Source organism: Phocoena phocoena, chromosome 6 (genome assembly GCF_963924675.1).
Source record: "Phocoena phocoena chromosome 6, mPhoPho1.1, whole genome shotgun sequence".
In the NCBI taxonomy this organism is placed as follows: Eukaryota; Metazoa; Chordata; class Mammalia; order Artiodactyla; family Phocoenidae; genus Phocoena; species Phocoena phocoena.
Genome location: NC_089224.1, coordinates 110,722,452 through 110,746,958, shown reverse-complemented (window position 1 = coordinate 110,746,958; position 24,507 = coordinate 110,722,452). Strand labels below are relative to the sequence as shown.

General features: G+C 46.0%; 1 protein-coding gene across 5 annotated transcripts in view; it reads left to right on the top strand.

Moving 5' to 3' along the window:
• The window catches only part of RAPGEF1 (Rap guanine nucleotide exchange factor 1), a 139,420-nt gene that overhangs the window by 67,818 nt on the left and 47,095 nt on the right, over nucleotides 1–24,507 (top strand). For 3 of the 5 annotated variants that reach the window (XM_065878424.1, XM_065878421.1, XM_065878423.1), the window contains exons 2-5: nucleotides 3,078–3,217; nucleotides 3,865–3,978; nucleotides 8,700–8,878; nucleotides 13,525–13,681. In XM_065878424.1, the coding sequence (XP_065734496.1) occupies nucleotides 3,078–3,217; nucleotides 3,865–3,978; nucleotides 8,700–8,878; nucleotides 13,525–13,681 (590 nt within the window). The remainder of the gene's footprint in view (nucleotides 1–3,077; nucleotides 3,218–3,864; nucleotides 3,979–8,699; nucleotides 8,879–13,524; nucleotides 13,682–24,507) is intronic. The other 2 variants (XM_065878425.1, XM_065878422.1) reach the window with 1 other exon arrangement.

The window sequence follows — 24,507 nt, the reverse complement described above, 5'->3', positions numbered from 1 at the left end:
CCACCCTGCTTGGGTGGGGAAGGGGAAGAGGGGAGCTGGAGCAATCACACCATCCCAGTTTACCTGCTTTGAATCCCAGGGGTGATACAGCGTTTGAGGACTGGTGCTGAGAGCCCCTCCGACCCTGCGTTGAGCCGTTCCAGGTGAGGAGAGAGGTGCATGAGCTTCCTGTGGATTTGTGTCCACACTGGGGCTCTAAGAAGGGCTTTCTGCAGTTCTGGCCAGCAGACAGACAGCTGTGAAGCTGTGTTTGGTTTGACTCCACTTGTGAACGAAGGTCAGGCCCTGGCTTTTTCTCTTTGGTCCAGAGTGCAGTGGGTTCCTAGATAATTGCAAAGGGCAGATCGTTTATCTGATCCTGCCTGCCACCTGGAAGGTCTTTGACAAAAGAATTGAACTTTGGCCCTATTAAGTCATATGCAACACTAGTAGACACAGTGACATACCTATAATACAAGGTGCTGTGTCATTTATTTGGAAGGTTTTTTGTTTTTTGGTTTTTTCATACTTAATTGCTGGGAAAATTGAAAGGGAGTGTATTTTTTATTTTAAAAATACAGATAGGGGACTTCCCTGGTGGTGCAGTAGTTAAGAATCTGCCTGCCAATGCAGGGAACATGGGTTTGAGCCCTGGTCTGGGAAGATCCACATATCGCGGAGCAGCTAAGCCCGTGAGCCACAACTGCTGAGCCCACACTCCACAACTACTGAGCCCACGCACTGCAACTCCTGAAGCCCGCGTGCTGCAACTGCTGAAGCCCACACACCTAGAGCCCACGCTCCACAAGAGAAGCTACTGCGATGAGAAGCCCGCGCACAACAATGAAGAGTAGGCCCCGCTCACCACAACTAGAGAAAGCCTGCGCGCAGCAACAAAGACCCAATGCAGCCAAAAAAAAAAAAATACAGATACTTCTTTTTCCGTTGCATAGGATCACGTTCTCCCTAATTTTCAATCAATTTCAAGTATTTCCTGTGAATTTCTGACATTGCCTAAAGAAGCAGTCCTTTTTGTGGGTTTTTTTTTTTTTTGGCTCCATTGGGTCCTTGTTGCTGCACGTGGGCTTTCTCTTTTGCAGCAAGCAGGGGCTACTCTTCGTTGTGGTGCCCAGGCTTCTCATTGCGGTGGCTTCTCTTGTTGTGGAGCGCGGGCTCTAGGTGCGTGGGCTTCAGTAGTTGTGGCACACAGGCTTCAGTAGTTGTGGCTCGAGGGCTTTAGAGTGCAGGCTCAGTAGTTGTGGCGCATGGGCTTAGTTGCTCCGCAGCATGTGGGATCTTCCCGGACCGGGGCTCGAACCCGTGTCCCCTGCATTGGCGGGCGGATTCTTAACGACTGCACCACCAGGGAAGCCCTCGTGGGGTATTTTTTCGTTGGTTGGTTTGTTCATTTGTTGAATTAATGTTTCCTGAGCATCTTCTATGGGCCAGGTACCATGTTAGCACTGGAGATGCAGGCTTGAACAAGGCAGGTACAGCCTTCAGCGAGTTTGCATTCTTGTGAGGAGATAAACACATAAATAAATAATTCAATAAGATGGTTTCAAACACTAGAAAGTGCTGTGGTAAATGGCGGGTGGTAAATGAAGGAAGGCTGCTCACTGGGTTAGTTTTTTTTAACAGCTTCATTGAGATATAATTCACATAACATGACTCCTTTAAAGTGTAGAATTCAAGTTTTTTTTTATAGTAATTCACTGGGTTGTATAATGGTCACCAGATGCTAATTTTAGAACACTTTTAATCCCCCACCAAAAGAAACCTCTTACTCACTAGCAGCCCCTCTGCGTCCCTCTCCACTCTCTTCAGTCTTAGGCAACCATTAATCTACTTTCTATCTCTATAGATTTGCCTGTTCTGGACATTTCAGATATATGGAGTCATACACTGTGTGGTCTTTGTGACTGGCCTCTTTCACTTAGCATAATGTTTTCAAGATTCATCCACGGTATAGCATATCAGTACTTCACTTAAGTGTAATTTTATGCCTAAGTATTTTATTCTTTTTGATGATTGTGAATGGAAGCTTTTTAGCCATTCGTTTTTTATATGTTCCTTGCTAATGTATAGAAATACTGATTTTTTTTTTTTTTTTTTTTTTTTTTTTTTTTTTTGCGGTACGCGGGCCTCTCACTGTTGTGGCCTCTCCCGTTGCGGAGCACAGGCTCTGGACACGCAGGTCCAGCGGCCATGGCTCACGGGCCCAGCCGCTCCGCGGCATGTGGGATCCTCCCGGACCGGGGCACGAACCCGTGTCCCCTGCATCGGCAGGCAGACTCCCAACCACTGCGCCACCAGGGAAGCCCTGAAATACTGATTTTTGTATATGATCTTGCATGTGATTTTGTATATCATCTTGTATCCTGTGAGCCCACTAAATTTGTTTATTAGTACTAGTAGTTTCTTAGTGGATTGCTTGGGATTTTTCATATACAAGATTATGTCATCTACAAATAGAGATAGTTTTATATCTTCCTTTCCAATCTGGATGGCTTTTATTGGAGTAAGAGAGTACAAAATTGAATGACAGTAGTAAGAACGGACACCCTCATCTTGTTCCTGATCTTGGCGAGAAAACACTTAGTCTTTCACTGTGTCCCCGAGGGTTTCAAACACCTTAGTTCTGTTTCAGTCTCCACTGCCAGCTCTGAGGCCTTACCCATGTCACTTGTTGCAGTTCCCTAAACCAGAAAACGAGAAGTTTGATTCAGAAGGGCCCTTCCTTTCCAGTTCTTACATTCGGCACTTCTGTGATTCTACTTTGGTATTCTTTCATCTTAGCTGGTTCCCTTGGACATTGGTTAGATCATCAGACGAACTCTATAAGGACACTTGGAAGTATTTTCACGTTCATTTTCCAAAGCCATTTTGACTGCTTTCAACCCAGACTAGATGGAAATTGCAAAAATTGAAACATGCAAGCAGAAATGGTTAATGGATCCATATTTCCTTTTCTTTGTAACCCTGAACAGCTAGGGAGAAAGATTTGTTTGAGGACGGTGATCATTTCCACAAAAGGTCAAAGAACCACAGCTTCTTCCCACTGTACCTCTAAAAATCATTACCTTCTTTGTTTTCAGACTCTCAGCGTTCTCATCTCTCCTCCTTCACCATGAAGCTGATGGACAAATTCCACTCACCCAAAATCAAGAGAACGCCATCAAAGAAGGGAAAACCAGCTGAGGTGTCTGTGAAGATTCCAGAGAAGCCTGTGAACAAAGTAAGCTGACTCTCTAGGTGTTTCTCCTGGCCTTCACCTGCTTTGAGCAATGAGTTTGTGCTGTTTTTTAAGTTTATCCCCTGGGGATGGAACTTTCAGTACAGAACAGCTATTCCGTAGCATTCCACGGCTCCAGGCGGAGCTTTCATTGTCCCTGTGGAATATGAACCTTTAGGATGGTTGAGTGTTTCTCCTGTTAATCAGTCAAGCTTGGTTGGCTAGAGCAGTTCTTTTCCAGCTGTGTCATCCTCTGGGCATTTAAAACAGCTCAGCTCGTCATGTTCACACTCCAGGATGCTGCCTCTGTGCCCCAGAGAGGCCCACGTTGCCCACACGTACTCTCTCTCTCACACACAGACACACACAGACACACACACACACACACACAGACACACACACACACACACACGCACGCACACACACATATTCGTGATGTCCAGAACATCCATCATTCGGCTTTAGGGCCCATGCTCTGAAACTTGCTAAACCCTTGAAACCCAGCCAAAGATGTCCTCAAACACCAGTAACCTCAGCAGGGCCAGTCAAGCCAGATGTGTTGGAACAGCTGTTGGTTTTCATCAACCCTTCCCTTCAGCCTAAAACGGCCATTTCAAGCTCTGTAGGAATCCAGGTTTCCTCTCTTCCAGGAGGCAACAGACAGATTTCTACCAGAGGGCTACCCTATCCCCTTGGATCTGGAGCAGCAGGCAGTAGAATTTATGTCCACCAGTGCTGTGGCTTCCAGGTCTCAAAGGCAGAAGGTCAGTGTGATGTTAAGAACAATTGGGTTTGCCTTGCCCTCTACTGCAGAATCCTGGCCCATGGTTTTGGGGATGGAAAAAAAATCTATTGCAATATCATTGTGTTCAGCTGGGTGGCAACTGTGGGCTTAATTGTTCAGGAAACAGTCCAAGGAGCCTTGGATAAATGTAAGAGTTTATCCAAGCCCCCATGGCCTTTGGAGAGAGCTCAGTACTCCATGGCGAAAGCTCTGGGATTTTTGGGATTGGTTTGGGTGTGCTGCTTGGGTCCAACGGGTTCGGGGGAAGCGGGTGAGTCTCATCTCTTAAGACCAGCTGTTCTTTCCTTGAGTTGCTAAGATGATCTGGATAGTTGTGAAAAGGAAGGGCATCTGAAGTGTAAGGTACTCTGTTAACTGTCTCCCGAGACTCGTGAGTGTGATGATACTGTGCGGAACCAGCGCTCTCAGAGCCAGGGACACCTTTTGTGCCGCTAACACGTACCAAGCCTTTTTTTAGCCCCATGTTATGTGCTTTACACTCGTTCTCTCACTTAATTCTCATTATAACCCTGGAAGGTGGAAACTTACCTTGCAGAAAAGGAAGCTGGGAGTATGGAGATATTAAACGTTTGCGCAGAGTCACACAAAGAGTAGTGATGCTGAGATTTGAACACAGGCCATCTGACATCAAGTCGAAACTCTCTCGATGCTACAGTTACTCTTTATGAAAGTCAGTTTATTTTTTAGTATCTAAGAAATGTAATGTTAGCTCCCACACGTAACTGAACATAAAAACAAAATTAAACTCAGCAGTGTAAGATAAAGACAAGCCTCGTAGATAAGTAGATTCTGAACCCTTCAGTGACTGTCCACAGTGTAGTTTGTAGAACTGTTGTCACAGCTGTCAATTTAATGCCACTAGCAAACACTACCCTGTTATATAAACACATAACTCTTGAATTTTACAGTGTATCTACTTTTGTTTTTATGTTGACCAGCAGAATATCTTAAAAGTCTAGTTAAAAGTGGAGAAAATAGGTTTTAAGTCCAAAGTCTTTGTTGAATAATCGTTTTTCCTGCCCCATCTGTTAAGGAAAAGAGGCTATAGAGAGCAAGAATGAAATATATGGTGTTTGCCAGATTGATCTAAATTCCAGATTGAAGAAGAGTAATAAAGTGGAAGATTTGGTCTGTACCACAATTATTTTTTATTGCAATCTGTTTAGCAACCCCTTGGAACTGGGTTTTATATTAAATGCCAGGAAGAGTGTCACTTGTCATCTGACACTAGTCCAGGCAGCCCGGAGTAAAATGATTTACTAACCACTGTGTTTTGCTAGTGAACTCTGATAAGAAACTCTTTCAGCCGCTCACTTCTTGGAATTTTTTCCCCCTTTCTTCATCACTCCAAGAGAGGTCATAGGGGAAATTTGATGCTCAAGTACCCTTTCCTTAGTGGGGGTTTCTGCAAACTCCAGGGGACATTTGGCAATGTCTGGAGACATTTTTGGTTGTCACAACTAGGAGATTGAAGCAGGTGCTACTGGCATCTGTTGGCTGGAGGCCAGGGATGCTGGTAAACATCATACAATACAGAGCACAGCAACCCTGCCTCCCCCCACACCCCAACAAAGGATTTTCTGTCCTAAAATGTCAGTGCCATGGCTGAGAAACTGTTCTCTGGGAAGGAGCTATAGATGTGATCTTCACCCAGGGAAGAGTGTTACCCTGGTTTCTGGTCATTGCCCTTTAAGAAGGGTTGAATTACTGTGCTCTGCCCCAGGCCACCTGCATGAGACAAAGTGAGTATAAACCCATGGTGGAGGCCCACAGTCAGAACAGGAAGTGTTGGGGAATCTGCCAGGGTGTGTGAACTTAGCCGACTCTGTCATTTGCCATCATCCTTAATTATCACTTACTAGCTGTCTTACGACTTAGTATTTCCATATATATTCTCATTTTCCCCAGGTTATTACATGGGAAATTGCAACTCAGGTAGACAGAAATAGATTTGGATCCATCTACAACTTACCACAGGTCTCTCTTTGCCCGGGCCCTATCCTGGGTGATTTCACGCGCCGTCTTACTTACTCCTCACCTTGACCATGTGCACAAGCTTTCGCTCTTCCCAGTATACAGAGAGCGTGGGCTCTGGCCCAAGTTTTCTTAATCAAAATCTCTTTCTCCCTTAATTTTATGAAGTGCTTCCATATGCATTCTCACCCAGCCCCCCGCACGAACCTGTTTAGAGCACCCAGGGCAGGCGTTTTTCTCCCCGTTTCGCAGATGAGGAGCCTGAAGCCCAGCAGTGCCTTTGGGTCGAGGCCCTTCCCCAGCACCGCTGGCCTCATGTAGTTTCCAGGTTTGTCTGCACCAGTGGTGGCATCTAACCCCTGACGCAGGAGCTGGTGTGCAGGTGGATGCAGCTGCCTCTCTGAGGCCTCGGCCTCAGGTTCCCTGTTCCTGGGGGTGTTCGGTCTGGGTGTCTCATTATAAACTCTTCCGACTGCTGGCTGTGTTTTGCGAGAAGCCATAGTTTAACAGCTGATGGGCTAGGGGAATGCACAGCGTTCAGAGGCCATTAATTCTGGGAGTGGAATTTGCTGGAGAGTTAATGGATGAAACCTGACTCTGCTAGGTTGTCGGCTCCTTTATTAGGAGCCCAGGGCAGCCCCGCTCTTCAGTGGCTCATTTGATCTCTCTGCAAATGACAGGAGAGTTCTCTTTTTTTCTGTGAAGTGCCTTGCCGCTTTTGGACGGCTCCCATCTCCAGATTAGTCCCTTTCTCCCTAGCAAACCTCGTGACACATTTTCTTAAAACGTTTCCTGCTTCCCCCCCACGTTTTGTCACTGCTGGCTCCTTGCACGTCCTGATGTGCTGAGATGGCAGTGTCGTAGCCAGAGTCCTCTTGCTCAACTGGCCAGAGTGGTTTTGGTCACATTTGATGTCTGCAAGGCACCATGAGTTCCTTCATACTGAGGTTCCTCTCAGCCCTGTGTAGGCCATGGCGAAGCAGAGCGCTCTGGGCCACGAGATGGAGAAGTAAGTGCCTGGCTCTTGGAAACACACAGTAAATAAACGTGTCAGGTAGTGAGAAGAGAAAAATAAGTGACAGCAAAGAGGCCACAGTGATGGAGATGGAGAAGGGGTGTCTTTTTCCTCCCTTGGAGAAATATATCATGGTGGTCTACAGGGTACCTCTTGGGAAGTGCCCCCATTGAGACAGATCAGATCGGGTTTTTGAAAGTTGTCTGACGAAAGGAGCTAATTACTTCTTGATTCCATTTATATATTTTTCCTTTGATATTCCCATAAAATCCACTGTTGAAATTTTTTATTTAAAATGACATTCCTCATGATTTTAAAAGAGCTGGTATTCAGAATCATAATCACTTTTCATTGTGTATCACTTTTTTATATATTTATATAGTTGGTTTGTTTTTTTTGCGGTACGCGGGCCTCTCACTGTGTGGCCTCTCCCGTTGAGGGGCAAAGGCTCCGGACGCACAGGCTCAGCGGCCATGGCTCACGGGCCCAGCCGCTCCGCGGCACGTGGGATCCTCCCGGACCGGGGCACGAACCCGTGTCCCCTGCATCGGCAGGCGGACTCTCAACCTCTGCGCCACCAGGGAAGCCCTTATATAGTTTTAAATCTACTTTTTCTAGAAATTATCTTCTTGTTCTCAGTAGTTTTTATTTGAATATTCTCTGGACCTCAAAGAGCCCACAGGTGGCAGTTTTCCTCATACGTACCACTCTTAATTTGCCCTGGACGTGTAATCAATTCTACTTGAGTAGATTATCCATTTTTGGATTTATCCATTTTATAGATTATTCTTGATCTCCCTTTCCCTGCCAGCCAGCTGGGACCTGGGTTGTTGACATTAGGGTCAGTATAAGGAGAGGTTGGAGAAAGAAACCAGAGGGGTGTGTTTATCCACTGTCTGTGCATTCAAGGTATCCCACAGTCAAGGAGAAAAGATTTGGGTGTGGTTATGTGAGTGCTGGGAAGTACAGGACTCTGTGTTTTATTTTCCTCCTAGGTGGGCTTTCCTCAGGGGCAGAGGGACCCTGTGTGCTGTTAGCACATATGCTGCAGGAGTAGTGATTGAATCGTTGCCATCTGTCCAGCTTCTTCACCTTTTCACCCCAGCACGTCCCGCCCCTTCTAACCCTAGGGTTTCCAGGTCCTTTGGGAGAGCCATATCATTTCATTGAGAGGGGCTGCGTCTCTGGTCAAATGTGGGAATCTAGTGAGGAGTCCTGGGAGAGTGGATTTTGAGCACTAATGCCTCTGACCAGTCTTACACAGCCCCTAGGACCTTGAAAGGCCTTGATTTGACTTACTGGATAGATACACACGTTGGGACTTAACTGTTGGTTCTGTAAGCATCCTGCAGCCATCAGCAAATTAGTCCTCACTACACTGACTGAGTTTAGTGGTGATATCTCAGTGTGATTGAGGCGGAGACCCCAGGGCAAATCAGTCTCTGTCCGGGGAGGGAATTAGGAATATCTAAACAACCTTTCTCAGTCAGCCCCTTCTTCTTCCTTCAAGTCTAGCCTCTGTATCCTGATTGCAATCCTTAGAAAAACAATTTGGCTTGCTTTCTGCGGCAAGAAGCCTTTTCCATTGGTGTCAATCTCAAACTAGTTTGCAGGAAATTTTATTTTATTTATTTTAAAATTGCTCCCTTTAATCTCTCTCCTCCCTCCTTACTCTTAACGTTTCCTTTCAGAACCTGAGCTGGCTGGAAGAGAAAGAGAAGGAGGTTGTCAGTGCCTTGCGCTACTTTAAGACCATTGTGGACAAAATGGCTATTGATAAGAAGGTACTGGAGATGCTTCCAGGGTCTGCCAGCAAGGTGCTGGAGGCCATCTTACCCCTGGTGCAGAGCGACCCTCGAATTCAGCACAGGTGAGTTGCTCTGGGCTGTGTCAGAGCAGTGGAGGCCTAGTGGCACCTTGGTTCAGGGGCATTTCACACTCAGTGTTTCTAGGACCAGTGAGGAGTGCCAGGAGGAAAAGGAGCCCTCCCACGCCCTGCCCCCACCCCTACCCCACGGCTATCGCTTGGTATTCTTCCAAGGTTGAGGTCATCATTGTTACTCATGAGGCCTCAACACTGAGGAAGATCGCCACCATTGCTAGGGATGTAGCCACAGTGTAAGTCTGTGGTTATTTTTTCGTACTAGCCAGCTCATTGGCAATAATCACATTGATTTGGACCCATTTTTCCCAGTACCCTATGTTAACCATAGTTTATTATGACATTAAATCCTGCCAATATCTAACCTATTGGAGACCTTGGCTGCTTAGATTATTAGGCCAAAAGAGGTAGAGAAGAATCCCATTAGAGCATGGATTAGTGAAACATTTAATTGCATCAAGCCAGGTCCTCCCAAACAGCACCTGGATTCATTGGAAGCCAGGTACGGAAGTGTAGTCAGCTTTTGTGGAGTAATGCTTTTATTGCTAGAGTTCGTTTTCCTCTGAAAGGTTAGTGAGCGGCTTGCCCCTGTGTTTGTTGTTAAATACAGAAAGGAAAGCAGTATTAAATGTAATCTTCAGCGAGAGCCTATCAGGAGCTTCTTCCTGAGAGGCTGTCAGATGCCTGCTGGCTTTGTTTTTCTTCCCTGGTACCTGTTCGGGATAAACATCTCTCTGTTTCAGTTCCTCAAGATGGTTTAGTGTCCTTGCAGCCCCATGAGGCTAAGCTTTTGTAAACTGCTTTCAGAACTTGACAGTGAAGTGCATAGTTTTCTTCTTCTGGGAGATAAAACAGTATCTTTATTTCCAAGAAGCTCTCTGCCCTGGAGCTTCTGCTGACCCCTGTGGATGGTGGTCTTTTGGCTGGAAGCCCACTGAAGCCACTTGGCGGGGAAGGATAAGGCGTTGGTAGGGCTTTCCCCTGCTCTGTCTTCACGTTCCAGGCCAGGCTGCTGTCATGTACAGGAAGCCTCTGAGGAAGCGAGTCCCTTTGGCGCCTTGTTCAGTTGCTCCACATGGAGGACTCTGTGAGACCAGCACCACGCTTTTCCAATAGGTAGCCCAGTGCCCAGCTTGTAGACAGGCCCGGTGCTGTTCTCCTTTGAGGGAACGTGCTTAACGGTATGCTGGGTTTCAGACGCACAGGTAGCTCTTATGAAATGCTCTCATACACTTCTCATGGGACAGGCCTACCGTGGGAGAGTTCAGATCTGAAAGAATCAGCGCCCCCACTGTACGACAGTGCCGATTTGATGGTACCGAGTGGAAGCTCTGTTTGACTTTGAAGGAGGGAGACTTACAAGAGAGTTTCACTTCCTGGGGGAGGATATGCTGCAGCTGGACCTGAAGGAAGGGCAGGATTTGAATGGGCAGTGGGGGCGGGAGAAGGAGAAGAGCAAAGGAACTGAGGCCAGCGGGCACAGTGTGCCCGGCAGGGACGAGACCAGCCGTCCTGTGAGCAGAGTGTGATCACACCAGGGCGCCGACCGGCGGCGCTGTGGGAAATGAGGGCGGATCCCCTCACGTGCCAGGCCTCTTTGGGAGCGTCCAGGACAGTCACCTTCACTGAGCCCTGTAACAGCGTTGACAGGGCGCTGCTGCTAGGACTGTCGCTTCCTGCAGTGTCAGCCAGCAACTCTGCTTGGGAAGTTACTTTCTAGACATGCAGGCTCTGGAAGAATTGACCGAGTAATAGGACAATGGTCTGGGGCATTTTTTTTGTCCATGGGGAGGTTTTATAATTACTTTATAGTTGACAAAAATCACTTGCTGTCTATAACAGTTTTCTAGAGGGGAAAGGAGAAATGCCTGGGTGTGGCCATAAGGAATAATGATTTCTTTTTTTTTCTTTGTAGTCCTTTGGCTAATACCCTTTAAGGGATTTGATCCTCCTGAAATTCTTCCAAAGCCCGTTGATGATACTTTTATTGATCTCCCTGAGATGATCTAAAATGCTCCTCAAATGTTTCTTTTAGCTTCCTTCCATCATCTCATCCTCCTGTGCATTTGTTAGCTGAGAGGGTGTTTTCCTGCCTCTTCTCTGTGGGTTGGGCCCTAGCAGGTAGGCTCTTCGCCACGCTCCCCTAGGTTCCAAGGGCAGTGGTGACAGACCTGTGAACAAGCAGCTGGCTGTTCAGTGTGGGCAGTGAATGGAGGCTTTTCCTGGTGGTGGAACATTCAGAGATGTTTGAGAGCAGGGTCCCTGCTTGCCCTCAGTGCAGACAGCTTTGCTCCATTTCAGAAACAGACCAACGACTGGTCCGCTGGACATTTTGATGGTACAAGACCCTCCTTCCTTTTTTAATGTCCTTCCCGTGACAGTAAGACACAGGAATATTCTTCTTGCAAGCTCACAATGTGAAGGGTGGACACAATTACCAACATTTTTAGGTGCTTTCAGGGAAATGTTAACATCCAGTGCAGGTAGGAATTAAGTATCACGTAAAAGTGACCCCTCCCACCTCTTTCATTTAATAATTGCGGGTGGGAGGCCACAGTCTTTGTTTCAAGAGGCCTAGCCTGGGGGCTTCCCTGGTGGCGCAGTGGTTGAGAGTCCGCCTGACGATTCAGGGGACACAGGTTCGTGCCCCCGCCCGGGAAGATCCCACATGCCGCGGAGCGGCTAGGCCCGTGAGCCATGGCCGCTGAGCCTGCGCGTCCGGAGCCTGTGCTCTGCGACGGGAGAGGCCACAACAGTGAGAGGCCTGCGTACCACAAAAAAAAATAAAATAAAATTTAAAAAAAAAAAAAAAAAAGAGGCCTAGCCTGGCCTTGCCAGGGAGGAGGAACAGAACTGCTAGAAGCACACCCCCCTTCAGGACGACGCCATCTATGGTCCGGCCCCCCGGCAGGTCTGCAAGTTGTGTTTTATTCTCTCGGTCCTCCTTCGGAAGAGAATAGGTCTGACACCAAACACTTTTCATTTGTATCGTCCTCTAAAGCAGCCAAACCCTGGCTTTCTTGGGGTTCCTTTTGTAAAGTTTTCTTGTTTTTAATGGGGCTTGAGGAGCTGCTTTCATTCTTTCTGACTCTTCTTTCCTCCTGCCGGAACATGCACGGAGCCGAGTGAATGGCTAAGTGGAGACTTCAGACCTCCTGGAAATTCTCTTCCTCCTTACCTGATTCTGAAGAGCTTCTCATTAGAGCATTGTTTGGTTCAGGCTTTTTTTTTTTTTTTTTTAATGTCTTTGTTTTTAGAACCTGTTTTAATCATATCTTACAATATTATATATTTTTCTCAAAATTATATTTTTGGGGAAAAAGTATATCTTTGGCTCCTAAATGTCTGCCTCATTCTTTTTTTTTTTTTTTTTAGTGGAGGAGGTAGCATCCCACATATTTTCTGCATTTTTGCTCTACCTCTATTGTAATACATAATATTTAAAATGGCAAAATAATCCTTTCCATAAATCCTAGGGAAAAGTATCTTTAGTTGTTTAAAAATATGTGGAAGATATAAAACTTCTTCATTTTGGCCTCCACTCTACAGTCGTCGGGGCCTCCAGATGTGCTCAGGGCTTCTGTTTTGAGTTGTTGGTGTCACATTGAAGTTGGTACCTCCTCCCCCCACCTACCGTCACCACAGGTCACCTCGCCTCTGACTTGTCCTCCTTAAAATACTCCTCATTAGTGCATTCCTCTGACATCTCAGCCATGGTTTATTGCAGGGGATGGTGAAGCTGAGCCCATGTTAGAAGGAATTCTAGTAAATTTCAGATCTCTTTGAGCTCATGTTTAAAGACTGTTCCTTGGGACTTCCCTGGCAGTCCAGTGGTTAAGGCTCTGCGCTTCCATGGCAGGGGGTGCAGATTCGACCCCTGGTCAGGGAACTAAGATCCAAAAAAAAATTTTTAATAGAAATAAAGGCTGTTCCTTTAAAGGATCCTGCCTGCTAAAGTTCCACAAACCTGTTGACTCCTTGTGACACAATATAACATGAATTTTTATCTAATTCAGAGCAAGAAGTGTACAACAGTCTGACCTACTAGAAGGAGAGGAAGATGAGGCACTCCTTGAGAGATGTTATCAGAATCTCGTGGAGGATGTGAAGTTTGAAAATGCATATTAACTATCATGGTGGAATTTTTATACATTATATATGAGAAATGAAAAAAATTTTATAGCAGACTGGAAGATAAAGCTCCACAAAATCTTCATGGGATGTGAGGAAATAGATTCAGGGAGGAAAAGTTTATTAAAAGGATGGGATGTGAGGAAATAGATTCAGGGAGGAAAAGTTTATTAAAAGGATGGGATGTGAGGAAATAGATTCAGGGAGGAAAAGTTTATTAAAAGGATGGGATGTGAGGAAATAGATTTAGGGAGGAAAAGTTTATTAAAAGGATGGGATGTGAGGAAATAGATTCAAGGAGGAAAAGTTTATTAAAAGGATGGGATGTGAGGAAATAGATTCAGGGAGGAAAAGTTTATTAAAAGGAGGTGCAGATCTTACAGAAAGAAGGATTGAGAAACCCTAGTCACTGAGAAACTAGTTCTCTGCTAAACAGATGACGTAAAGTGATGGTCATGCTTTAGATTTTTAATATTCTTTTAAAAATCTTCTTCTACCTCTAGCTCAGCCCTCTCCTCCTGCTATAGCCGAGTGTACCAAAGTCTCGCCAACCTCATTCGTTGGTCTGACCAAGTGATGCTAGAAGGTGTGAACTCAGAAGATAAAGAGATGGTGACAACTGTGAAGGGGGTCATCAAAGCCGTGCTGGACGGAGTGAAGGTACGTGCAGGTTCCAGATGGTCCTCATCAGGGGCTTGGAGCACCCTCCCTGCTGGGTGTTTGTCACATGAGAACTTGTGCCTGAACTTTGTACATTAGAGTGCACGTCTTCCAGTGTTTCTGCTGTTGGGTGCTGCCCTGTCCCACAGCTGTTTCTCCGTGGTACAGGTGACTCTTACAGGAATATAACCTTTGGACTACTCGTCCTGATAGTTAGAAAAGCTTCCAGAAGCAGTCAGCCTTTACTGGGCCTTGTGTTAAATCTACAGGTAATCTTTATACTACAGCTCTGGCTGTGCACGCTCGCCAGCTAGATGAAGTCCAGTGGAAATTGCTTTTGCACTGACTTTTAGCAAAACTCCCAGCATGTCAACTGCTACCTTTTCATGTTCTAAGAACTTCTGGGATTCTTAGTAGAAAAGCAGGATTGACGTGAGTAAGAAATGAAACTAACTGTACTTGAAATCCATGATGTGGTCTGTGAATTTACTACCCAGGGAAGTCAGAAATGGCATAATAGGAAATTATGAATCATCGTTACGGCGGGAAGTGAAGTCCTTGGAGGTTCTGGAATTGAGGTCCAAGGGACAAACCTTAATTGAGAAAATAAGTCCCAGTGGATGAGGAGCAGGGCAGGATGTAGAGCATGAAACAGTGAGATCCTGTGGGTTGGGACGGGGCTGTGAGCGGTGGGAATGGGAGGCCGGATAATGTAGTGGAAAGCGGGCTAGACTAGAGTAGAGCCCAGCTAGATTGGAATCCCAGGTTCACCACTTACTAGTCTGTGAACTTGAGCAATTTACTCAAGTGCTCCGTACCTTAGTTAACTCATCTACAAAATACATGCAGTTGTGGTACCCTGTGTCATGGGGTTGTAGGAAGGATTAAATTAGTTAATACATATAAAGCTTTTAGAACGATGCTGGGCATACTAAACACTCAGATCTTAGCTGCTGTTTATTATTAATTATGTGGTGCTAGATGTATGCTTTGCAAACAGGTCTCTTGGCTTGAAAAACTGTGTTCTCTTCCTTTCTAGACCCTCCAGTACAAAACTGTGGCCAAGGTACTTACCCTAGGTCCAAACAATTCCTTCCCCACTCAACCATGCCATTAGACTCCTGAATGCTGCCTCCTTGGATTGACATTCCCCAGAAGCTCTGGAGAGTAGAATAAGGACCCCCAACGGGTAAAAATTACAGATGGGAGTCTAAGAAAGCATTGCTGGACATTACACACTCCTCCGGAATGAACCGCGTTGGCTGATGCGGTCTGGGCGGCTCCCCACGTCCAATACTGTGTGAACAGTGCTGCTGTGTCTGCTGGGGCTTTATGGAGCTCACGTAGAGGGAGGCTTGACTGGGCGGCATCACAGCGTGTCCTCTGACAGTTCCCCGTTCTCTTCACTCCCCACGGTTACTAGGTCACTAGGTCCTGCACGATCGGTTTTGGCTGGTGAGACTTAAGGATGTAGCCCAGGGTGGCTGCTGTGTGGGACCTGACGTTGCTTTCCAGACCTGGCGCCCAGTCACACATTCTCCCATTCCAGCCTCCCGGCCGCTCTCTGAGGTCAGCAGGGCAAGTGAGACGTGACCTGGGTCCCACTTCACCATCGGGGGGTGTGCGCTTCGGGCTCGCCTCACCTTGCTCTTCCTGTCCAGACTTCTGGAAATGCTGTTATTGACAAGTGTTGTTTTTCAGGTGACATTGTTAAGGCTTCCTTCTACCAAATTGATTATAATTAGATGTTTCGAAACAAGTCAGAACATCCAAAATAGAAGAGAGGGAGTTAAGCGTGAAGCTTTGTGACATTCCCGAGTGCACTTCCTTTATGGAATCATTAATGTGCCACTGTATCAGCTGAAAAATTGTCTAAAAGAAAAGTTTCTCAGATTTTTCAAATTGACCAGGATAAGAGAGGGGGAGGGAGAGAGAAAGCGAGAGACACCTATTGATTATGAACCTGTCAGCGTCTGAACTTTTCCAGAATTGTTTTTAAAATACTGTAACCAGAACAAAGATTCTCTAGGTGAGGAGCTCTGTACGTTAAATTTTGTTTCATTTATTCAAGAAGCGTTTATTGAGAAACTCCTGTGTGCGGGGCAGCGTGATAGAATTGGGAATATAGTGATAAACAAAACTGGCACCGTCCCTGACCTGATGGAGCTTAGAATCTAAAGGCGGAAAAGGACAGCAATCAAAAACTTGTAATTGTATAATTATAACCAGGACTGGTGCTATAAAGGAAGAATGGCGTGTGGTCTTACTTGGGTGTAGGGGGGACCTTCAATTTCAGGGTGATCAGAGACACTGCCCCAGGGAGAGACAGGCAGGCTAAAGCCTAAAGGATGAGCAGGAGCTGGCCTGTGTCGCTAGGAGTTTTTCATAGTTGGAGTCAGTCAAGGCCACAGGGACGATTTAGACACTGTAATGTCGGCGTTTGCTGTTAAGGTCTCAACTGTAATCATAGCTAACGTGTATTACCCACTTAATGCTTATAACGACCTCCAAGGTGGGTGTGATCCCCTGCTTCACAGATGTGGAAACAGTCTCAGGCAGACCAGTAGTCAGTAGTCAGTGGCAGGGGCATGATTCACACCCAGGCCTGCTGGACCCCAGACCCTGTGTTCTCACCATCACCCTCAGCTGCCACCCACAAGGAGGAAGATTCATGGTTCGGCCCAAGGGATTCAGTGTGTCTCCCCTCCAGACCAGCTGGCCTCCAGCCGCTCTCACTGTCCCCATCAGGCTCTCACTGTCCCCGTCAGGCTTAGGACACCTTATAAGCTCCTGTCCTCATGGTGTGAGGGAGCTTCAGTGGGCTGGGAGGGACAGGACTGTGCAGAGGTGAGCTACATCCATGAGGGTGTCATCATCCCACTTGGAGGGAAAGTGTTGGCATGTTCCTGTAAACTGACTCACCATCTTCCAAGTTACTCATTCACTTGTTAAATGGAATTTTGCTTTTGAGGGTTGTAAAAGTGTTGTAAAGCAGGATTACTTTGTTTTTGTCCCTGAATGTGCAGTACCATCTATCATTTAAACCCCCATGTAAATGCCACTTGTTAGCTCTGTAACCTTGGGCAACTTAACTCAGGTCGAAGGATGGACCTCTCTTACTATCTAATCTGACCCAGGCAGGTGCTTTACCAATGGGAGCCTGAGACTCAGATGGTCATGACCGTCTGGAAGGAATTCAAAGGCCCTCACTTTCCCTTTGCTGTAGGAACCACCTCCAGCCTAGGTCTTGGCTGTTGGAGGACTGAGCTTCTCAAGGTCAAACAGATACACGAGTTTGTCCTTTCAAAACCAAGACCGCAACTCTTCCTAATCTCACCTTTTCAGCTTTTCTTCTTATCTCAGATGTACAGCTTCTTAACCCATCTCTCTGGACTCTGCTTTACCATCTCTGCAGACCTTCTTGGATCTCCCTTCTAAGACCTCCAGTCTCTTCCCCCACAACACACACATGCACGCGCGCGCACACACACACACACACGTTTTTTAATTGGAAGAAAAAAAAACACTGACCTGGGGGGAAACTTTGGAATACTTGCAGTTCTGTCATTTAACCATCACCACCCAAAAATTGGGCTTGTATACCAGATTCACCTTGAATAGCAGGAATATTTTGAAAGAAATATTTTCCTGACTGTATCAGTTAGGGTTAGACTTGACTGCAAGAAAATCCAGAATAATACTGGCTTCAAAAGATAGAACTTTATTTCTCCTTCACGTATAAGAAGCCTACAGATAGGCAGACAGTCCAAGGCTAGCGTGGCATTTTCACAAAATGGCCAGGGATGTGGTCTCCTATCCTGCTTTCCCACCATCTTCACACATGGATTCCACCTCATGGTCCAAAATGGCTGTTACAGTCTCCATGAATTATGACTCCATTCCACCTAGCCAGGAAGAAAAGAGAGTAGGAAGTTGTGGCTTCTCCATTTAGGGGTGCTTCCTCAAAGGCCTCACAGAACTTTCACTTAACATTTTATTGGCCAGAACTTGGTCATATGCCCAAGTAAAATTCTGTTAATAAGGAAGAGCAGATACTGTGGGGCAACTAGCTATCTCTACCACACTGACATCTCAGATGAGCCACCTCTTTTATTCCTTGATCAGCCTATTTTAAAATTCTTATTTATGGGCTTCCCTGGTGGCGCAGTGGTTGAGAGTCCGCCTGCTGATGCAGGGGACACGGGTTCGTGCCCCTGTCCGGGGGGATCCCACGTGCTGCGGAGCGGCTGGGCCCGTGAGCCATGGCAGCTGGGCCTGCATGTCTGGAGCCTGTACTCCGCAACGGGAGAGGCCACAACAGTGAGAGGCCCACGTACAGAAAAAAAAAAAAAAATTCATTCTCATTTATGATGAATTTCAGACATTTGCAAAAAAGAGAACAGTATAATGTAGCCCCATCACAGAACTTCCACAGTTGGCCAATCTTGTTTCTTCCAGACCTCTTCCTACTCCCCTGGATTATTTGGAAGCGAGTTCCAGGCATCATGCCCATTCACCTGTAAATACCTTAGTGCATATCTCTAGGATAAGGCAAACTTTTTCTGTAAAGGGCCAGGTAGTAAATATTTTAGGCTTCTGGGGCTACACATAGTCTCTACTGCATATTGGTCTGTTGCATATTCTTTGTTTGTTTTAATTTAATTTTTTTAAGCAAAGCATTCTTACCTTGAGGGCCTTACAGAAGCAAGCCCTGGGCTGGATTTGGCCTTCAGGGTATAGTTTGCTGTTTTCAAACAGTTTGCTTTTCAATTTCAGATCCAGATAAAGTCCAAACACTATAACTCATGAATATTTGTCTAAAGTTCTCCCTTCTCTGTATTTTTCTCCTTGCAACTTGTTTTTTTTTAGGGAAGGATTGTTTCTCTGAGAAGTCTCCCACACTCTGGTTTTGCTGATTACATCTATGCAGTGTTATTTAACATGTTCCTCTGTCCCTTGAGTTTCCTGCAAAACTAGGCTGAATCAGGTTCATGTTTTTGTATCTAGAAGAATGTTTCCTAGGTGCTGCTGTGCACTTCTATCTAGAGGCATCTTTCCTTTTTTGATGTTAATAGCCGTTGATGGTTATTGCCTAGATGGGTTAATTCCTTGGAGTTGTAAAATGATGACATTATAATTCTTTCTGCCATCCCTTCCTCATTCCTTAGCTGGAATACACTAAAAGAGACCTCCCCTTGTCAATCAAGGTTATCCTGTGTTATAATTCTCAGGGGGAAAGGCAGGATCAGTGCTTAATTCCTTCCTTCATTTACCAGTTATCAAAATGAGTGTTTCCTAGTATCATCTAACATGACCATTGGATTGAGGTTTGGGGGTTTTTTTTAATTTATTTATTTGTATTTATTTATTTTTGGCTGTGTTGGGTCTTCGTTGCTGTGCACAGTCTTTCTCTAGTTGCGTCGAGCGGGGGCTACTCTTCATTGGGGTGTGCGGGCTTCTCATTGCGGTGGCTTCTCTTGTTGCAGAGCACGGGCTCTAGGCACGCAGGCTTCAGTAGTTGTGGCGCACGGGCTTAGCTGCTCTGTGGCATGTGGGATCTTCCCGGACCAGAGCTCGAACCCGTGTCCCCTGCATTGGCAGGCAGATTCTTAACCACTGAACCACCAGGGAAGCCCTGGATTGAGTTTTTTAATATAGCATTCTGAACTCAGGGATGTAAATAAACATAGTTTATATGTCCAGTCCATTGCAGTTATCCTTATTGATGCTCAAGTCCCATCTTTGAACAGTGACAGCTTCTTCGGATTGTTTCCTGAGTTCATTTTGACGTGGCCCCAGAAGTCTTTGATCGTTTTCTCACTTTGGGATATGAAAAGGTGTTCCAGGTTCATCTTGTACTCACTTGTGTGTGTATGTGGTAATAGCTTTATTGAGATATAACGCCCATACCATACAGTTCACCCAGTTTAAAACGATTTAGTGATTTTTAGTATATTCACAGAGCTGTGCAGCCATCACCACAGTCAACTTCAGAACATTTTCATTGCCTCAGAAAGTAACCCCATACCCTTTGTACTCTCCCCATACCCTGCCCCCATTTCTCTCCATTACCCCAGCCTTAGGCAGCCACTAATCGAACTTTCTGGCTCTATAACTTTGCCCCTTTCTTTTTTTTTTGACCATGTCACACAACATGCGGGATCTCAGTTTCCTGACCAGGGATCAAACCCACGTCCCCTGTAAAAGCGTAGAGTCTTAACCACTGGACCGCCAGGGAAGTCCCTAAACTTGCCTCTTCTAGATACTTCATATAAATGGAATCATATACTGTGGGTCCTTTTGTGACTGACTCCTGTCACTTAGCATAATGTGTTCGAAGTTCATCCGTGTTTTAGCATGTATCAGTACTTCATTTCTTTTTATTGCCAAATAATATTCCATTACATGGATATACCACATGTTATTTACTCGTGGACATGTGGACATCTCAGTTGTTTCCAAATTTTGAGTAATGCTGCTGCAAACACTCGGGTACATGTTTTTGTGTGGATGCATGTTTTCATTTCTCTTGGTTACACACCTAGGACTGCAGTTGCTGGGTCATATAATATCTCTGTGTGTGATCTCGTAACAAGCTACCGGACTATTTTACATCCCTACCAGCAGCACGTGAGGGTTCCAGTTTCTCTACATCCTCACCAGCACTCGTTATCACTGGCTTTTTCTGATGTAGCCATCCTAGTGGGTGTGAAGTAGTATCTCACTGTGGTTTTTGATATTCGTTTCCCTGATGGCTAATGATGGTGAGCATCTTTTCATGTGCTTATTGGCCATTTGTATATCTTATTTAGAGAAATATTTATTCAAGTCTTTTGCTTAGTTTTAAATTGTGTTATTTATCTTTTTTTTATTATTGAGTTATAATTACCTTGTACATTTCTTACCACCGACCTGGAATCAGCCATTCCTTTAAGGAGCTCTGGTTCCCTTTATTGGGGAATGATGTTTAGAGACCTCACTCCAGGGTTCCTCATTGCTACTCATTGATCACATGTTTAGTTTCTTTAAGAGAAAATACATCTTGAGTTTATACTGGTTTTTACTTAACCTCATCAAGCTTATATCTTAATTTTCTTCCCCCCACACTGAAAATCCCTGTTTTAAAAAATATCAACATTTGTTTTTGACTCATTTTGTTTTTTCACAATACAAACACAACAGTCTCAGAATAACAGTAACCACCTCCATCAGTATGATTATTAGAAAGTATTAAAGATGTTTCAAAGTTATTTTTGACCTTCAGGTTATCCATCATTTTGCAGTCATTTGAAATAGTTCTTCTTGGTGTGTCTACATGGTCCCTCTTATGTGGCATGTATTTGAGTATTTCCTGTGTGCAGTGGTCTGAGTATTCCACTGCTTTACAAAGGAGGAGAAGGAGAGGGAAGAAGAAAGGGGGGGCTTCCCTGGTGGCGCAGTGGTTGAGAGTCCACCTGCCAATGCAGGGGACACGGGTTTGTGCCCCGGTCCAGGAAGATCCCACATGCTGCAGAGCGGCTGGGCCCGTGAGCCATGGCCGCTGAGCCTGCGCGTCTGGAGCCTGTGCTCCGCAACGGGAGAGGCCACAACAGTGAGAGGCCCACGTACTGCAAAAAAAAAAAAAAAAGAAGAAGAATAAGAAAGGGGGAAGAGACAGCAGGTTATGTGCAGTAGGAAATTGCCATGTAGTAATGTTGTGGATATACTTTCATAAGTCAGAGAAATCATCATGCTTCAATTTCAGCTTCATACGCTCAGGGTTTACGGGTACTTTTATTGTTGTTTTTTTCAAAATAATAGGGTGGCTTAAACTAAGATAAGCCCTCCCCAACCTACTTTCTGAGCAGTTCACTAAGTATTTTTTCTAGTAAATCTGCTAACCTGAAGAACTGCACTGAACATTGACTTCTTTTTCATTCTCAAGTGTGTTAGGAGTAGAAGGACATCCTATCCAGCTAGGAGTTGTAGCAGCAGCATCTCCTTTCTGGACCCACACGTGTTCTACTTAGTTACAAATGTCAAGAGAAGGTCTTTCAATAATCTGTAAGCTTGTTTAGGGCCTTTTTTGGGGTGAACCCTGAAAACTTTTGTTGTTCGAGTTGTAGTGTTTGGCCCCAACTCATTATTTTGAAGACACAAGTGCCCAGTTTTAAAATTATGCCCCTCCCCCCTTGCCATCCGGGCCTGGCACTGCTTCTGGGCTGGTCTCTTCAGCGTCTTTCAGGGTGGAATTTGAGATCTCCTCTGGCTGCCTTGTTTTCAGGCTGCTGTGAGCCTCCAGAAGCTGACTTGAGGAGTCACCGCCAGGCCAGTGCACTCTGGCACCTCGTCTGCTTTAGTGTTCTGTCTCCCTGAGCACATGTGAGAAGGAAGGCACTTCCTCTGCTCTGTCGCTGCCTCACCCCCACTTAGGATGTGGGCAGGGAAGGTCCCTTGTTGTCATCATAAAGGTCATACTGGGGCTGGACAGCCCTGTGACTGCATTATGCCACTTCAGTTACAGGAAACTCCCCACTGGCCTGTACCCAGTGTCTTTGGTGAAGAACTCGTCTTAGGACCACTCACCGGTAGAGGGGCCATGTCATGGCCATAAGCACAGGAGCCCGTGGTGATAGAGGACAGACAGTGACAGGTCGGGATGCGGCCTGAGCAGGGGCAGCAGGCCCAGGCTGCGGGCGGGGCGCTTTCCAGTTAAAGTGCGTGTTCTCTCCACGTGAACCTGGAGGACTTGGGCCTCTCCTCGTGCAGCCTGTGTCCCCTCTGCCAGGCAGGGGTCGAGGAGACAAAAACAGATAGGACTGTTTCTTACCTGAGCACCGAGCTGTGCTTTGACTGGATGAAGGTCATCGAAGATGGAAGTGTCTCTGTGATCACTCAATATGAGTAGAGTGAACATGGAAATAAAGTATTGTGTATTTAGAAAGGTGCTCTTCCGGGTACCTTTCGGGCTCTGAAAACTGCTCTTCGGTGAACTGGCGGTTGTCTGGTTTACAGCTGCCGGCTCTGGACACAGCCTCATGTGCCGTCTCTCTCAGTCTTTCCTAACCTGTGCCTCAGGAGGATTGGAAAGTCTGACATCTCTCAGAAATCTGGCTTCAGTAGGGAGAGTTGGGCTCTGGCCAGGTTACAAACGGTCGGCTCTGAAGGAGATGAGGGATTTGGCACAGTCGCCGGGTACGTGCACATTCTAAGGGTGCCCTTCTGCCTGTGAGAGAGAAGCCAGGCTGAGAGTGAAAGACCTTCTGGCTGGTGTGTTTGTGTTTGGGCTGGAAGGTCATGGTGAATGTGGAAAGCTGCCCCCTCCTGTGATGGTCTGTTGGGCCTGGGGTGAAGGAGGTTAAGTTCTGGGATCTGACTTTGTCTTGGAATTCGGGTGCCCACTTGCACATGTGTGCCTGTCATCGCGTGGTTCTTTTGCCATCGTTCTTTAGTTGAGTTCACACAGCTGCCTCTCCAGAAAGATGGCATTCTAATTATAATTGCTCAGGAATCAATGAAGAATTAGTGGAATTTTGTCCTGCCTCAGCAGATGCAAGCGTACAGGCTCCTCCCTTTTCCTTTGCCCTGCTTGTAGAGAGAGTGAGCTTGAGTGTGGCGCTTCCAAGGCACTTCGACTCCCTCTGATGCCGCAGTGCTCTTCTGTGTGGCCTGGTGATGGGCTTCTTGGATGAGCGGCCTTCCCCACCCCCCTCTAGGCGATGGGGTGCGGGGGGCCGGCCTCCACGCCACTTGCTCTCTCTCCTGATGACGTCGTCTCTTGTCTCTCCGCCTTGTCTCTAATCACCAGCTAGTTAGCTGTTCCTTAAATATTTGCGAGATTATGTTTAACTCCTAGATGGTGAAAACAGGAAAATGCCAACCTTCTCCTTTCTTCTTCCAGTACTTGATTCTTGGCGATCTCAACCCTCCACGTTTCTCCAGGAATAGGCATCGAAACTATTAGAGTGGGGTGACACTGATTCTGATTATATGGAGTATGCCTTATTTTTCTTTTAATTCGTATTTCAGAAGTAATACATGTTCATTGTAGCAAAGTAAGAAAAAGCAGAGAAGCAAAAACAAGAAAATAAGGGGTGTTTCATAGCCGTATTTTTTCCTATACGTGTGTTCTTGGTTTTGTTTTGTTTCCAAAACATACTGTGTATACACCAGTGTACCGTCTGGGCTGTTTTTCCACTTAACATTGTATTGTCTTTCCACGCTATCATATATTCTTGTGAGGTTTTGTTTTGTTTTGTTTTTTTGCCGTGTGTGGGCCTCTCACTGTTGTGGCCTCTCCCGTTGCGGAGCACAGGCTCCGGACGCGCAGGCTCAGCGGCCATGGCTCACGGGCCCAGCCGCTCCACGGCATGTGGGATCTTCCCGGACCGGGGCACGAACCCGTGTCCACTGCATCGGCAGGCGGACTCTCAACCACTGCGCCACCAGGGAAGCCCTCTTGTGAGTTTTTTTAATGGTAATATAATGGTCCATTGTTTAAGTCTATCTTAATTTATGTAATCAGTACCTAGTATTGAATATTTAATTATGGAATATTGAGTCGTCTGATTACCTGTTACACGGAATGCTGCAGTGAACGTTCTTTGTGGCTTAATTTTTGTACACATCCGTGTCATTTTCCTTGGGCTAAATTACTATAAAACGTATGCAAATATTTAAAGCTTTTTATGTATACTGACAAGTCATCTTTTAGAAAAGCTATCCAAAGCATTACTTCCATCCATCATAGTAACTCTTTGCCTTACCACACTTGTCGGGATTCCTGTGTGGGGTGTTTTGAGTTGGGAGAGGCTTTGCAGTCTGATTTGGGGGCACACTGCTGTATT